The following is an 18,168-nucleotide window of genomic DNA, read 5'->3' as shown; positions in this document are numbered from 1 at the left end:
GGACTAGACAAAAAATAAAGCCCAGGAATTGATGTAATGCCAACTGATATGTTTAAGCAAACAGATGCTGCCCTGGTTGCACTCACCAGGTTGTGCCAAGAAATCTGGAGGACAACTACTTGGCCAACTGACTGGAAGAGATCCATATATTTATTACCATTCAAAAAAAATGGTTACCTGACAGAGTGTGGAAGTTATTGTACATTCACATCACACACAAGCAAAATCCTGCTGAATATTATCAAGAAATGACTGGAACATTGACAGAGTAATTGATAGAGAACTATCAGAAATATAAGCTGGATTTAGAAGAGGTTGTGGCACTAGAGACATTATTGCCCATGTCAAATGAATCTTGGCAGACAGCAAAGAGTACCAGAGGAATGTCTGTCTGTGTTTCATAAACTATGTAAATGCATTTGATTGTGTGGAACACAACAAATAATGGCTAACCTTGAGGAAAATTCCCAGAACCCTTGATTGTGCTTATGCAAAACCTATACTTAGACCAGGAAGCAGTCCTCAGAACAGAGCAAGGAAACACTGCATGGTTCAAAATCAGTAAGGGAGTGCATCAAGGATGTATACTGTCTCCATACCTTTTCAAACTATATGCAGAACAGATCATTCAGGAAGCAGGGCTTTATGAGGAAGAATGTGGCATCAGGATTGGAGGAAGACTCATCAACATCCTACATTATGCAGATGACACAACCTTGCTTGCCAAAATTGAAGAGGACCTGAAGCGCTTGCTGCAGAAGGTCAAGGACTGTAGTCTTCGACAGAGATTGTCAACCATTGGGCCAATTGGCAGCACCATGTTAGATGGAGAAGGAATTGAGGTTGTTAACAATTACAGCTTGCTCAGCTCCACAATCAACTCTTTTGGCACTAGTAGTCAGGAAATCAAGACTAATTGCATTGGGAAAGTCTGTGGTCAGGGACTTCTCCAGAATACTGCAAAGCAACAATGCCCATCTAGAGACTAAGGTGTGTCTGATCCAGGCCATGGTCTTCGCAATTACTTGCTATGCATCAGAGAGCTGGACAATGACTAAGGATGACAGTAGAAGAATCAACGCCTTTGAATTGTGGTTCTAGAGAAGAGCCATGAACATACCATGGACTGCCAAGAAAACAAACAAGAAAGAGGGTGAAACCAAGTTTCTCCTTGGAGGCTAGAATTTTGAAACTCTTGTCTCACATACTTTAGGCATGTGGCCAGGAGGGGCTGGTTCTTGGAAAAGGGCATCATGCTTGAAGAGTAGAGGGACAGCACAGGAGAGGAGGACTCCAGATGAGATGGATTGACACAGTAACTGAGGTAATGGGAGTTGGAGTGTCAGAATCAATAAGACTGGCTCAGGACAGGGCAGACTTCAGAGGTGCTGTACATAGGATCACTATGAGTCGCAGGCAACTCAACGGCACATAACAACAGCAACTATTAAAAAAATTCAAATTAAGCAAAAAGGCCAAAGATAAAAACTAAGAGAATCATCCTGAAGTTCATTACCCACAAAAAACAAATCAAAAAAGTCATTATTTTCATTCCATTCCAGTCAACTTTGCATTTATATTTGCATTTATAGATTGCTAGAGATTAAAGCTTATTTTTAAAATAACACTTATAAAAAGAAAAATAGACAAAGGATCGCACAATTTGGTAGGTTGGGGGTGGTGGTGGAGGAAATGGGAAAGATCCAGCCAGAATCTGAAAAGATAGGGCAATGGTAGACATCGTTCAATGGTAATCAGTTTCACAAAACACAATGTATAGGAATGATTGTATGAAACACAACGTGAATGAAGGAAAGTGTGAAACACTGTACATGAATTATGTGTGCAAACCAATAGAAAATTTTAAAAAATATATAATAAGGAAAAAATAAAAATATATTGAAGATACTGCATAGATTAAAATTTAATCATACTTATATTTAACAGAAGAAGGGGGAAAGTAAAGTGGTATTGAAAGAAATATTGAATTTCAATTAAATGTTTCTTCATCACAAGCACTGTTTCCTTGCAATTCCTCTGAAATCAATATAGTTATGAAAATATTAAAACTGTGTGTGTGTGTGTGTGTGTGTGTGTGTGTGTGTGTGTGTGTAAATTACCTGTTTTATTTAGCACAGACTTTCTGCTGTGAAAATTATGTCATGGGGTTAATCAACTTTTTTCTAGCCTCTTCCTCACTTCTCTACAATTTTTTATTTTTACCATTTTTAGGCTCCTACCAAGATGATTGTTTTGGTAATTACACATGAACATGATTTTTTAATACTCATTTTTTAAAATTGACAAAATGGGACTCAAAGCTCATCACTGTTTATTTTTTCATTCCACTGTTGTGTTGTTAGCTGGCGTTAAATTGTTTCTGATTCATAGTAGTTCTACATACAACAGAAAGATTCTGCACCCTTATCTTACTCATTTCATAGTTGGTGGAATGTCTTTCCTATGTATGTAGTTCTCGTGAGGGCTTCATGGACAAGCCCATGTTCTTTCTACTACACTGCCCCTTTAATGAATTTTGTCTTGCAAAAACTGTGGGTTTCATAATTTTTATCTTTTTGAAGAAACCTTTTCTTTGTTTGGTTTCCCTATTATAATCAACATAGGCAGAATTGCCGACCTATCTACAAAGCCATCAAATCAGCCCAGATTCCTCCACAGTTCCCTCTCTCCTAACTTCCAAGCAGCAATGGTCTCGGGGAAGCCCTCAAACCAGTTATCAATGAGTCCACCAGCTGAAGGCAGCCTCAAACATGTCAGATTAGAACTGTGCACCACAAGGTTTAAATGGCTAATTTTTGGAAGTAGATTCCCAGGCCTTTCTTCTGAAGTGCATTTAAGTAGAGTGAAACCCCCAGCCTTTCAGTTAGCAGCTGAGAGTCTTAACCTTTGGACTCCACGTGAAATTTAAGAATTGCAATGGGAAAGTCTGTGGTTAGGGATCTCTTCAAAGTACTGAAGAGCAATGGTGTCTCTCTGGAGACTAAGGTGCGTCTGATACAGGCTATGGTCTTAGCAATCTCTTGCTATGCATCAGAGAGTTGAACAATGACTGGGAAGGATTGAGTTGTGGTGCTGGAGAAGAGTATTGAGGGTATCATGGACTGCTAAGAAAACAAATAGGTTCATCCAGGGGAGGATTAAACCAGGCTGCTCCTTGGAGGCAAGGATTCTGAAGCTCCATCTGACATACTTTGGACATGTTGTAAGGAGGGACCAGTCCTTGGAGAGGGACATCATGCTTGGGAGGGTGGAGGGACAGTGCTGGAGGGGAAGGCCCTCTATGAGGTGGATTGATTCAGTGACTGGGGTAATCGGGATGGATGTATTGGAGATGGTGATTGGCACAGGACAGAGCAGAATTTAGGGCTGTTGTACATAGGATTGCTATGAGTCGCAAACTAGACGGCACATAACAACAACAACAACAACAATATACATAAGTATGCATGAGAAATCCTAACAATTTTTCAAATCAATTTTGTAGCTATCTAGAATCCTTCTAGCACACTTTTGAACATTCTATTTGCAAAGTAATCATGAAGTGGAAATGAATTACAAAATTAATATGCCCCAGCTCCTTCCAGGAAGTGTTCTGGCTGCTTATTACAAGGACACATTAAAACAAGAAAAAAGTTGAATTTAAAAAGGAAAACCAGAATCAAAGAAAGCAATTCAAGCTAAGGATACTAATCTCAAAGATGAAACAGCCAGGGTCACACTCCTGAGGTTCGCAGTAAAGGACCAGGACAGGAGAATGACTTCCGGAAGTCTGTGTTAGTGAATTTGTTGCCCTTGGTATATCTTCAGGGAAATAATTTATAAAGAAGAAAATATCCATCTGAGTTTCAAAACTTGTTGTTGTTGTTGTGTGCTGTCCATTCTCCTGGAGCTCTTAGTGACCCTATGTATATGACGAAGAAAATAATGACTGTAGGGAGCTCTGGTGGCTTAGTGGTAAAGACTTATCCTGCCAACACAAAGGCACCCAGTTCAAATCTACCAGCTGCTCCTCAGGAGAAGAGAAAATGATGACTGTCATTTTTTCACTGTCTTGGCAAGTGTGAGCTTGGGCAGCAGAAAACAGCCACTGGTTCTCTATACAACATCATGAAGTCACTGCTTCTCCCTAAGCCTCAGTTTCCTCACCTGCTAATTTGAGATCTTCTACCTGTTTCTCAGGACTAGCATTCAGTAGCATGTAAGATCGCCATATGGTTGTGACTTGCATGCTGCTATGATGTTCAAATCAATGCTCCCAATATTTCAAATACCAGCAGATTTACCCATAGTAAACAGGTTTCCGCAAAACTTTCTGAATAAGATAGACTAGGAAGAAATACCTGGCAATTGAGTTCCAAAAATTGTTGTTGTTACTAGTAGGTGTCAATGAATTAGACTAGACTTGTAGTGACCCTCTGTACAACAGAATGAAATGTCTGGCCCGGCACCACTCTCACAGTCCTTGCTGGTTTTGAGCCCATGTGTCAGTATCAATCTTTTTGAGGGTCTTTTTTTTACACCTATTATTATTATTATTATTATTATTTCAGTTCAGTGAAAGAGAGGGCCCAGGGCCATGAGGCTCAGAAGAAGGTCACCTACAAGAGACATGGGAACCAGTGAAGAGGAAGCTCTTATTTTACTTTCTTCTTGGGGTGCAGGTTGTGGATGTGCCTACACTTTTTCTTGTGACAACTGACAGCACGAGGATGCCAGAGAGCATACCACTTGTGGCAGATCATCTTCTCACAGTGATACTGCTGTACAAGCTGGTGCCAGGAAAGCTCGATAATGCCTCCATGCAGACGCACCACCAGGTGCAGGGTGGACTCTTTCTGGATGTTGTAGTTAAGAGTGTATGGCCAGCCTCTACTGTTTGTCTCTGGGAAATATAAGACACTGCTGGTCAGCGAGCATGCCCTCCTTGTCTTGGATTTTGGCTTTGACATCCTCGATAGCATCACTGGGCTCAACCTCAAGGGTGATGGTCTTGTCAATCAGGGTTTTCACAAAGATCTGCATCTCCGCATCTGCCACTTGGCAGCCTCCTTGAAGAGAAACCGCATGATGCCTTCTCCAGGGACCAGTCACTCCTTATAACATATCCGAAGTATGCAAGATAAATTCTCTCCATCCTCTCTTCCAATGAGCATTCTGATGACATTTCTTCCAAGACAGATTTGAGGGCGTTTTCTGACAGTGCATGGTACATCATGGACAGTCAATATTCTTCAACACCAGAATTCAAAGATACAAACTCTTCTTCAGTCTTCTTTCATCATTGTCTAGCTTTTACATGTATATGAGGTTGTTTGGTGCCATCAAGTCAGCTATGACTCATAGTGACCCTATGACCTGACCTGAACCTTATCTTATCTTGTACCATCCTGACCATCTCTGATATACTTGAGCCCATTTTTACAGTTACTGTGTCAATCCCTCTTATTGAGGGTCTTCCTCTCTTACATCGATCCTCTAACTTTCCAAGCGTGATGTCCTTTTCCAAGGACTAGTCTCTCCTAATAACAAGTCCAAATTATGTGAGACAAAGCTTCATATCCTTAGGTCAGGCATGCCTTAGTCCTCCAAGTGACGTCCAAAGATCAGTTAATGAAAAGCCTATGGATCATAAAAGAAGATCATCTGATTTTGCTGCTTTGGAACATCATCTAGAGGAATCCATCTCTGGAGGAGTTCATTATATTTGGTGAAGTAGAGGCCCGCAAGGACCAGAGAGATCTTCCATGAGATGGCTTGGCATAGCAATGAACTTGAATATGCTGGTGATTGTGATGATCACATACAGCCAAACAAGGTAAGGTTACCACAGCTATCTTTCTAGTAAATAAGAGATAGTGAGAAAAGCTAGTGCAGTGGTATCCCTTACAATCTGGCTATCTGTCTCTGATAGCAATTAACCTATAAAAGATAGGGTAATGATGAGGGAAGGGTGATTGGGGTTGGAATCACAGATCTGAGTCTTTAAGGAAATGTCTCCTCACCCTGCTGCTGCAGTCTCATCCACTCTGTGGGACCAGACCTCTTTAGAGATCTTAGATGCTGCTGTGCCTCATATCCAGTCACAGAAAACAAAAATTAAAACCATTTTGGAGCTTAAAATGAATGTAAAGAAGATGAACAAAGTTATTATTTCCCACAGGATGATTTCTTGTAATGCCATCTTGAAATACCAAATTATTTTACCCCAAAATCCTATCTGTTATGAAATAGAATGTGAATGAAGGAAAGTATAAAACACAATATATAAAAATTGTCTATGCAAACCAATATAAATTTTTTTTAAAAAACCAAACCTGTTTGTTTTATGGTTTTGAGCATGTGTGAGCATACAGGTGTATATGCATACACACACGTGTGCACATGTATGTGTATATGTGTATGTACATTTCTACCTGGGCATCCAATTGCTTTGGAAGGTACATACAGCTTCATCTCAAGTGGGAGCTGATAATACCTGTCATTATAAACAATTAGGGTAAGATGTCATAAAGAACTTAGTACAGTTAGTATCCAGGTTATGGCAAGGGATCAAAGGACAACTATTCCTACACATAGCATCTTTCCCTGGTCCCACAGATCTCTTTAAGGGAGCACATAGTAGCTCACCTACCTCTTGCCTGCCCCACCTGTCACTCTCTTCCCAGGAGAGGAGTGACTCATCTGATGGGCTAGCTGGCAGGGAAGTGTTCAGGACCCTCATCTCCCTCCCTTGCTTTGTTCCACCCAGAAAACACTCATGGCTGCTCTGCCCTCCACACAGCAGGAATTATAGCAGTGACCCAAGGAAGACCTCTGGGGGTCCAGCTGGGCCAGTAGGGATGGGATTGCTACCTGAGGGTGACATATTAGATAGCATATCTGGCTCTTACACCCAAGCCAAGCTTCCAATATCTATTTCACCAGTTGTATATTGATTTCATTGGAAGCAGGAGTGGCATCCACTTCTTAAACAACATTCCTCTGGAAACTCTATGAACTTTGATAAATGATGATATTTATAGAAAGGCTTTAGGACTTTTGTTCAGAGGGTCACTATTAGTCATGCTCAACTTGAAGGCAATCAATAATAGCAACATATTGATCTCAACTCAGTCTTTATACACATCTATAAAAACCTCCTCCTCCTCATCACCATGGATGAAAGAGACATTACCCCCAAAATATATTTTCAGCTGGATGCAGGAAGTGAAAGCACACTTGTAGGGCTGGGTGGTGTGTGCAATACTGAGACGAAACAACTGTGCATTAACAGACCTTCTGGAATCAAAGTTACAACCTGTCAGCCTTTCAGACTTTCCTAATGTTTATTCTCCTTTGTTTATTCACCTTACAATTTAGAAGGAAGTGCTACAGAAGTGGCCCCAAGCCCAAGCAGTACAGCTGTGACAGACAATGGACCTCAGTTGGTCATTTCTGTGTAACATAAATTCTTTTTAAAACAAAAACCACAAAAGCATTTCTGTTCAGTAAATTCCATTTGCTTATTGTACCAAAGGATGCTGGTCTAATAGTAAGAAGCTACACCGCAATCCCAAGGAGAAGCAGTTCAAATCCACCAGCTGCCAGTGGAAGAAAGATGCATAATCTCTTCCCATGTGATTTACTGCCTCTAAAATCCTGCTGAAAGGTCAACTACAGTTGGTTCCTATTCGATGGCCTATATTAACAACAAAAAAGTATTATCAAAATGTATTCGGCAAGCTCAAACGGAAACTTCTACACCAATGTTTATAGCAGCATCGTTCACCATCGCAAGAACATGAAAACAGCCCAGCTGTCCAACCACAAATGAATGGACTGGAAAGTTGTGTTATATTCATTCTCCGCCAGGAGCAATGATTTTGTAAATTACTACCTAACTTGGGAGGGACTGGAGAGTTTTATGCTGAATTAACTCAGTCTCACAAGGACAAACACTGTATAAAACCATTATTGCAGAATGAGTATGAGGATCCAAGGGGAAGGCGTAGGGTGGAAATAGAGGGGTGTGGATGGGTGGGGGGGTACAGTGTTAATCATAGGGTTGCACAATTCGATGGGTGGGTGGGGTGAAGGAAATGGGAAGGATCTTCTGTGAAAAACAATGTATTCAAACTTTATAAATAAATTTGAATAAAAGAAAAAATGTATTCTGCAGCCCACAGGCTGACACTGGTGCAGAAGGGCTGGGAGCGGCAATGCGCATGTCCTGCTGGTTTCCCTGCAGCATCACGTGAGCGCCTTTCCTCTGGGCAGCGGGGTGGGGACTCACCTCCACAGGTCTCCTGTATTCGCACCACATCTCCGATCTGCAGCGACAGCTGCGGGGCACCTTGGCCTTGGAAGTTGTAGATGGCTGTGAAATGGAACAGAGAGGCAGCCACATGAAACCTCACCTCTGTGGCTGGCCCATTTTGCTCCCCATGCAAAGGAGCACTGAGTATTCTCCCAGGTAAAACCACGGGAGGGAATCTAGAAACCTGAGCATGGAATATTCTCCTGGCTGGACTTTTTGTTCTTTATTAATTAAAATCTTAACATTTTAAAATTACATTCAGGAACCCATTGCCTACCCCAGGTATTAATCCCAACCCAATCTGACTTCCCACGGTGCAAAGCCTGCCAGCTCCGAGTGGCACAGCCACTGACCACTGACTCCTGCTATGTGCCAACCATGTGCTTGGTGCACCCCTCATTTCACCTCACCCTGAAGAGGTCTACCCTGGAATCTCATTTTACAGGCTCACCAGTCAAGGAAGCAGCAGAAAGATCAGCAACTAAATTCCATCCTAAACCAGTAATAATATCTACTTTCTGCCTCCCCCCCCCCCACCTAGTTACTTCCCTCCCTGGGGACAATAATCTAACATTCCAGGCTCTCCATCACTCAAATGTAATAGAATCTTCAACCCGCAAATGTGGGCAATCTCCTCCTGTTCTAGTTTACAGCCTTGAGACCCCAAAGGATAGTTAGTTAAGGGCTGGTTCCAATTTGAAGGCAATGAGTGAGAAAGAGAAAGAGAGCTGAGGACATGATCTCATTTGAAAATAACGTTTTCTTTGTTACATAAACTAAGCCATATTATTGTAGGGTGTGGCCTAAACCCCGTGATTTCTGAGTTACAATAAAAGAGCAGATTAGGCACAGTATGAGGCATAGGGAAGAAAGATGCCTTCTGAAAATTACCAAGAACCAGGAATCCCCATGGCTACTCACAAAGATGAAATCTGCAGGGCAGCAACCTTGATTTGGACTTTGAGCCTGAAGAAAAGGAATTTTTGTTTTTCAAATATGGTGGTATTTCTGTTACAGCAGCACCAGGAGACTAAGACACCAATGTTTGTTCCTCTAGCTAAAGATACCTGTTCGTCAGCCTCTACCAAAACAGATCCTTGAGGTCAGACGTGCCATATGCAGGAGACCTTCCCTGGCTTCTCCAGCCCACACTGACCCCATCTCTTAATTCTGCAGCACTCACCTGAGTCCTTAGCATGACTGCATGTGCTCTGCCTTCCCACCGCCCCCGTCAGTTTCTGGGGGACAGGAGCTGCCTGTAACCACCCCTCTGTGGTGTCAAAGCCTCCACTACCCATGCAGAACATGAGATCATGACATCCTATTGTAGAGCTCAGGCCCTGTTCAGCATCACTAAGTGAAAATGCCTTCTACCTAAATGTGAGACACAAACTGCTTTCCAAGCACTGAATGGAACCAGCATCTGGAGAAATCTTCAGAAATGGACAGGATACGTGTGTGGTTTAGTTTAAGGAAAGATCTTTAGGGGATGAGTAATATGAACTTACTAGGCTGCCATCATTCCTTTAGGGGGCAGATAACCCTAAATGCCTACAGTTTCCCAGGCCCACACTGGGCTCTGCTCTCAATCCAAACACTCAAATAAATGTAAAATATGATTCTTATAATGGAGAAAACAAATGGGTCTGTAGAGAATAACAGGGGGCATCAAGTGGCATCCACTTTACTTAGGGTAGTCAGGATAGGGCTCCCTGAAAAGAAAGGATTCAAACAAATCTATTAAGGAAAGAAACAGTAAAGGGAAAAGCACTCCAGTCAGAAGGGGGTCTAGCATTGTGCAAAGGCTCTGAGAGCATCAAGGAAACCTGTGTGGATGAGAGTGGTGGAAGAGGAGCCCGTACCACAAGAGACGAAAGGGAGAGGCTCTCAAAGGCCAGCATGGGGAGTTTGGGGTTTAGTCCAAGAGAATGAGACGCTCAAGAGGTTTGGGGCTTACATTCTTTTGTAAACCGTTTTGTTGAGATATAACTGATATACCACACAATCTATTTAAAGTGTACAACTTCAGGGGTTTTAAATATATTTACAGACTTGGGCAACCTTTACCATGATCAAGTTTAGAACATTTTTATTAGCTCAGAAAGAAATTTGTGTGTGTGTGTGTGTGTGTGTGTGTGTGTGTGTGTGTGTGTGTATACACGTACACACACAAAAAAATATGTTTCATTCTGGTTTTTTACCCCTACAGGATGCTAACAGTACCTATCTCATATTACATTTACATGAGACTGAGTAGTGGCCTGGGGCATAGTAAGTGTTTGGTAAATGGTGGTCATCTATAGCTGTTGGTCAGTACCTTAATTCAATAAAAGAGGGGACTGTATCAGAGGGCTAATGCTAACAGAATATACTTTGGAAGTCAGAATATCCTATGGCAGAATGCTATGGGTTTGCTACAAAGCTGATGGAGGGAAAGGCCAGAGAGGATGCGGGAAATTGCAGTACAAAAAAGTCAAGCTGGGATGCAGGTAGTACTTTCTAGAAAGTTCCAGGTTGTGGGTATAAAATAACAGGAATAGGGTACAAAGTGATCCAGGTGAATAGCTAGCTTCCTTCTAGGAAGTAAAACTTTCCTAGTATGTGCTATATATATATATATATATATTTTTTTTTTTTTTTTCAATCCAGGCATGTTCCAAGTTTCAGAGCTATAAAAACTTTTCAGAGATAAGTACTCTCAGGGTTGCCTCTGCTTGTTGTTTTACCTTCACAAGCTGGACCCCAGGTACGGCCCATGCTCTGCTCTCAATTAACCTTTGTGGGTTGCCTGACCCTAGGAGAGATTTAGAAGAATGAATTCACTCCAGGCTGTAGACGTTGACATAACATCAAGGTAAAAGAATGGGTTCAAACACGGAGGGAAGAGTCACAGCAAAGGGTCTGAGTCCCTCATTCTCCTTAGAGACCTTTGGTGGCAAAGAGTTGTACTGTCAACCCAAAGCAGGTATTCCACATTCACCAGTTGCTCTGCAGAAGGTGGCTGATCCCATGCAATTTACTGCCTGACCTGCTGGAGTGTCAGCTCTGACTCAGTTCCAACATGATGGCACATAAAAACATCAATAACAGTCCTCCTCAATATATGAACCATAACCTTTGTAATGTCACTGCAGTGTCTCCAGAAAGCACTATCACAATTGCCACTTCACGTTGTCTTCACAGCTAACCCAGTGGCATTGTTACTGTCATGTGCCGTTGAGTTGCTTATGACTCATAGCAACCTCATAATAATAGCGCTGAACCCTGCTCTAATGTAAGCCAACCTTGTTATCTTTGATACATCTAACCCCATTACCACAGTTGCTGAGTCAATACATCTCATCGAGTGTCCTCCTCTCCTGCACTGTTGCTCCACCCTCCCAAGCATGACGTCCCTGTCCAAGGACTGGTCCCTCCTTGCAACATGTCCAAAGTATGTCAATGAAGTTTCAGAATCTTTGCCTCCAAGGAGCAGCCTGATCTAGTGTTGTTGTTGTTGTTGTTATTGTTATGTGCCATCGAGTCGCCTGCAAATCATAGCAACCCTATGTACAACAGCCCTAAACTCTGCTCTGTCCTGTGCCAATCTCACTGTCTCCGACAAACCCATCCCAATTACCCCATTCACTGAATCAATCCATCTCATAAAGGGGCTTCCCCTCCTGCCCCTGCCCTCCACCCTCCCAAGCATGATGTCCTTCTCCAAGGACCAGTCTCTTCTTACAACATGACCAAAGTATGTCAGACGAAACCTCAGAATCCTTGCCTCCAAGGAGCAGCCTGGTTTAACCCTCTCCAGCATGAATCTGTTTGTTTTCTTAGTAGTTCATGGTACCCTCAATACTCTTCTCTAGCACCACAGCTCAAAGGCATCAATTCTCCTTCTATCCTCCCTAGTCATTGTCCATCTCTCTGATGCATAACAAGTGATTTCTAAGACCATGGCCAGTATCAGACACACCTTAGTCTCCAGAGAGACACCATTGCTCTTCAGTCCTTTGGAGAGGTCCCTAACAGCAGACTTTCCCATCGCAATACATCTTTTCATTTCCTGGCTGCTGGTGCCAAGAGTGTTGACTGTGGAGCCAAGTAAACGAAAGCTGTTAACAATCTCAAACTCTTCACAATCCATCCTGATGCTGCCAATTGGCCCAGTGGTAGAATCTTTGTCTTCTTGACATTGAGCCTCAATCCATATTGAAGGCTGCAGTCCTTGACCCTCTGCAGCAAACACTTCAGGTCCTCCTCAGTTTCAGCAAGCAGGGTTGTGTCATCTGCATAACGTAGAATGTTGATAGATCTTCCACCAATCCTGATGCCGTATTTCTCCTCATAGAGCCCAGCCTCCCGGATAATCTGTTCTGCATACAGGTTGAAAAGGTATGGAGACAGAACACATCCCTGGTGTATGCCCTTCCCAATTTTGAAGCATGTAGTGTTTCCTTGCTCTGTTCTGACAACTGCCTCTTGGTCCAAGTATAAGTTTCTCATTAGCACGATCAAGTGTTCTGGGACTCCCTTTCTTCTCAGAGTCAGCCACAGTTTGTTATCATTGCTTGACCCAATAGGTAGTTATTATTCCCATTTTATAGATGAGGAAACTGAGATTCAGAGAGTTTGAGCTCCCAAAATTCCCCCGCCCCCTCCTGATAAGAGCTGCAAAGCTGGGACTCACACCAACCCTGGTCCCAGGGCTTCTCATAGCACCTGGATGGCCGGTGTTAACCAGCCTCTGCTTCCTCCCTCTGTCTGGCCGCTTGCTTTGAGCTGTGCCAGGGGAAACAAAAGGAAACTCAGATTGTTTCATCTAAACTCTATACTATCAGCCCCTTTACCAAGTTGCTAAACAGACTTTGTGGGTATCCACAGGATAGAAATCTAGATCTTGGGTGATAATACAGATTAGGACTTAAGAATCTGGGACCCTGGGGTCAGGGGCATCTGGCTATTGGCTTAGCTCTGTCATGTGCTGATTCTAGACACAAGTTTAAGCTTGTGGTGACCTAGTGGTAAGAGTTGCCATGTCAAAGATACACAGTTTGAATCCACCAGCTGATCTGCAGCAGAAAGATGGGTCATCCCCTCCATAGTGCTATACTGCCTCTGAAAACTTACTGCAGGGTCAGTTATAAGCGGTTCTGACTCAGTTGTACATACAACAACAGTCCCAAGTGTGAGGCCCCTTAATGGTGCAAAAAGCAAACTAACTTAACTTCTAACTGAAAGGCCAGAAACTTGAGTTCACCCACAGACATCTCAGAAAACAGGCCCTGAGGTTGAGCTCCAAAAGCTCAGTGATTGACAATCATATGGAGCCCAGTTCTACCCTTACGCACCGAGTAACCATGAGTCGGAACTAACTCAATGGCACCTGGAGCTACTAGAAGCCCAGAGCCACAGCAATGCAATGGCGCGGGCAGTGCCTGGCACAGGGACACCAGACAAGAGTGCCATGGAGGCTGACGCCCGCCTGGAGTCTGCTTGCCAAGACCTGTACCTGCCCACAGGCTGTCCACCAGAAGAGTAGGTGTATTGCTGTAATCCACACAAAGGCACCAGATGAGACTGTGGCAGCTTTCTTGAGTGAGTGATTTCTGCTTCCTAAGCCTCCGTTTCCTCATCTGAGACAGAACAGTCCTTTCCTGATAGAGTTTCTGGCCGAGTTTAACGTCTGACTCATAATGTACAATAAAAGATGATTGTTGGTATTAGGTACGGCAATATGATTGCAAAGCCTGGTGACCCATGTGGGCAGACTAGAGGTATTCCATAGGATTTTAAGGTTGTGACCTTTCCAAAGTATATCACCAGGTTTGTCTTCCAAGGTGCATCTGGGTGAGTTAGAACTGCCCACATTTCAGCTAGCTGTCCAATACCTATTTGTGCCACAACCCATTTGTGCCATCTGTGGACTCTTTCAATAAAAAGTAGTTGTTCTTATTAACATTATAAATGCCTCCAAAAGCAACCATTTGAACAAATACCAACCTATGTGGAGTACTTTTTAAGTCACCCTTAAGTCTGTTTCCTTTGTAGTTTGTATCCAGTGCTACCATCAGCCAAGAATAATTGTTGGTCCAAAAGTAAACCTCCTGGGTCTCTGAAGTTTCTCTCCTCCTGAATTAGCATGGCCCACTTCTTCATTCATCTCCCTCTTTGCTGGATTTCATGCCCTCTCCCCACACAGGCTCCTCACACTTGGACACGCTCGAGTTTGCCAGTGCCTTCGCTCCACAGACTCTCACTCCCTCTTCCCTCCAGGTCCAAAGGTCTGGCCCAGGATTTGCCACTACGGAACTGAGCCAGGCTGCAGAGGAAAATGGGGTTTCCAGGAGAAGAAAACCACCCATGTGTGTTTGTCCCAGGAGTTGGAACAAATCAGGTCTGTGGACCAGATATCTGGAGGAAGAGGCAAGCCAGAGTTTTGTTTCTTGACTGTCTCATCTCTTCCCTCGCACTTTCTGTCTGCCTCTGTCAGCCGAGACCGTTCCAATCAATGAGTTTAAGAAGATGTCTTGGGTAGATCTCGTCACTTAGTATTCAACTTGAAAGCTTGTGTTCTTTCCAAGGACTCACATATGAAAATGCAAGTAACTGACATTGCCATTTAACTTACAAATGTATTTCTGCCTTTGCCTAAGGGCCTCTGTTCTTAAGGCTTCATTTAGGAGAAAGCAGACAGCGCTGACAAAGGAAGTGGCTTTGCATACAGATACCTAATTCTGCTAAGTTTTCTAGATGACTAATAGGAAACTTTGAGCCCAAGTGTCACTTTTTGCTAAAGCTTGATTGCTTATCTCTGGTCTTCAAGGCTGGTTCTGACCACTGAAAGAACTGGTCACCTCCTTCCCCACGTCCTGCAGGGACAACCAGACTCAACACTTGAGTGACAGATGGATGAGAAAAGTGGAAAACATGAGAGCAAAAAATTATTGTCTGAAACACAATGTGAATGAAGGACAGAGTGGAACACAATGTATATGAATTTTTAAAGCAAACTAATACCAAATAATTTTTTTTCATTTCAAATTTTTAAAAAAGGAAAGAAAAAAATCATTGAAATTGTAACTCCCAGACCTCATCCCCCACCCACAGAAGATTGGCAACTGGAAGAAAGCTCTCCAGCAGTTTACACAAAGTCTGCTATAATCAATGAGACCCAGTCCGTGTACACTCTTCATATGAGGCCTCCATGCTCTGCAGAATAATGCCACCTTTCCAAGAGAGTACTTGGCCTCTCCTATATCAAGACCCTCTATCCAAGGGCAGTCCATTACCCTGACCAAAACACTTACTGCTGAGGGTTGAAGGTATTTCCAATGATCAGGAGTCATTTGCAGTCATGAACCCTAAGAGGACTCTCCTACTGATAATACTGAGTCACCAAGCCAGTAGGAGCAATAATTTTGATGCGGGTAGAACTTCCAACATCGCTGGAGAGCGTATCCACTGATTAGTCACCAATTGTTCTGAAAATAACAAAGTGCTCTACTCATCAGGAGCCCATATTGAAAAAAAAAAAACACCTCTCATCTGTCACTGTGGCATACACATGTGTTGCTATGATACTGAAGTTTTTAGTAGAGCTTCTAGACTAAGACAGATCAAAAAAACTCTCTAGGAATCTAATTCCAGAAGACAGTCAAAGCATCACTATAGCTATGAGCTGGGGGCCAACTCAACAGCTCACAATAAGAAAAAAGGAAGTAGACACCATTGCTAACAGCACTAGAAGCTAATAGAAATAGTGAGAGGGGAGCTTTATCTATTGCTAGGAACTAAAGACAATGATTTTCTTTGATTTATAGATTAGGAAACTGAGGAATGAAGAAGGCAAATAATTTATCTTCTTGTGTTATGTACATGAATTCTCATGGCTTAGTGGGTAAGGAGATCCTTTGCTAACCCAGAGGCCGGTGGTTCAAATCCACCAGCCACTCCATGGGAGAGAGATGGCCAATCTCCTCCTGTACTATTTACAGCCTCTGAAAACCCAATAGAGGGCCAGCTATAAGTTGGGGACAAATGAAGACAAATGAAGAGTTGAATTTGAGTTGACTTAATGTTACACATGTTGTTGACTGCTTTCAAATTGAGCACAACTCATAGCAATCCTATGAACAAAAGGCCTAAAGCCTTTCTGTAACTATTACCATTTATCAAACTTCGTAGAGTTTCCAGAGGAATGTTGTTTAGGAAGTGGATGCCACACACAAACAGATATATTTATATAAATATACACATACACACACAAAAGTCTGAATTCTAACTATTGCTCATGTATCTTCTTAAGAGTAAAAAAATTCATTAAGCACAGTGTTGTTAAGTGCTGTCAAGTCAACTATGACTCAAAGCTACCCTATGAACAATAGCTCTGAACTTTGCCATATCATGAGCCAATCTCACTGTCTCCAACACACCCATCCCATTGTTGCAGTCACTGTGTCAATCCATCTCATCCAGGGACTTCATCTCCGTGCTAAACCTCCACCTTTACAAGCATGATAACCTTCTCCAATGACTGGTTCCTCCTGGCAACATGCCCAAAGTATGTGAGATGGAGTTTCAAAATCCTTGCCTCCAAGGAGCAGCCTGGTTTCACTCTCTCTAGGACAAGAAATGTTTGTTCTCTTGGTAATCCATGATATATATGTTCAATACTCCAGCAGCACAACTCACAGGCATGAATTCTTCTTCTGTCATCCTTAGTCATTCTCAAGCTCTCAGATGCATAGCAAGCAATTGAGAAGACCATGGCCTAAATGAGGTGCACCTGAGTTTCCAGATTGACATCACTGATCTTTAGCACTGTAGATAAGTTCCTGACAGGAAACTTTCCTAAAGCAACCCATCTTTTGATTTCCTGATTGCTGATGCCAAGAGTGTTGATTATGGATCCAAGCAATAGGAAATTGTCAACAACCTCAATCTTTTCCTCATCTGTCATGGTACAGACCTACAATGTCTACTTGTATACTTGCACATGTGATGATAGTGAACCACTTTATCCTGTGTCCTGCCACTTTGCTAGGCATAACCAGTTTGTTGTTATGGATTGATCCATGACTCAAATTGTTTCCTCTTTTTTTATTAGTTTTAATAAAAGTTTACAGAGACGTAGGGGTTCCAGTCATTCATTGTTGCACTTTTCTCCCTGCCCCCCCCCAATTAACTCTTCTCCTTGAAAAGTAAAAGAAAAACTTTCATTGTTATGCAATCCCTCCCCCCAAGTCCACTCCACTAAACAGCCTTCATTCTGGACTCCTTTCATGACAATAATACCCAGTCATATATCCCTTTTAAACAGTTCGCCCCCTCATCTGTTTCAATGCAGTATACATCATTCCTCGCCTTCTTTTCTGCCTTCCCTCAACTCCGATGTCAGTCCCGTTTTACAACAGTGGCCCTATGCAATATCTCTCCTTTTATGACTAAGATATTTCACTCAGCATAATGTCCTCCAGGGTCATGCATTTTGCATATTTCATGAGTTCCTTGTTTTTCAATGCTGCATAGTATTCCATTGTGTGACAACAGAGCTTCTCTATCCATTCTTTTGTTGATGGGCACTTGGGGTTGTTTCCAGCTCTGCTACTGCAAACAAAGCCACAATAAACATGGATGTGCATATATCTGCTTGGGTAGTGGTTATGGTCTCTTTAGGGAATATTCCCAATAGTGGCATTGCTGGGTCAAATGGTATTTCAATTTGCAACTTTTTGAGAAAGCACCATGCAACCTTCCATAGTGGTTGCATTATTTTACACTCCCATCAACAGTGAATAAGGGTTCCAGTTTCTCCACAACCTCGCCATCATTTCATGTTTGCTGTTCTGTTAAATTTTGCTATT

General features: G+C 42.5%; 1 protein-coding gene across 1 annotated transcript in view; it reads right to left on the bottom strand.

The window, feature by feature from the left end:
- Nucleotides 1-18,168, bottom strand: part of DOCK2 (dedicator of cytokinesis 2) — a 736,392-nt gene that overhangs the window by 642,626 nt on the left and 75,598 nt on the right. The window contains exon 2 of the mRNA XM_006884420.1: nt 8,294-8,377. Coding sequence (XP_006884482.1) covers nt 8,294-8,377 — 84 coding nt within the window. The remainder of the gene's footprint in view (nt 1-8,293; nt 8,378-18,168) is intronic.

Source organism: Elephantulus edwardii, unplaced genomic scaffold (assembly GCF_000299155.1).
Source record: "Elephantulus edwardii isolate Elephantulus edwardi_28Jun2011 unplaced genomic scaffold, EleEdw1.0 scaffold00033, whole genome shotgun sequence".
In the NCBI taxonomy this organism is placed as follows: Eukaryota; Metazoa; Chordata; class Mammalia; order Macroscelidea; family Macroscelididae; genus Elephantulus; species Elephantulus edwardii.
This window is presented reverse-complemented; position numbering and strand designations above follow the sequence as displayed.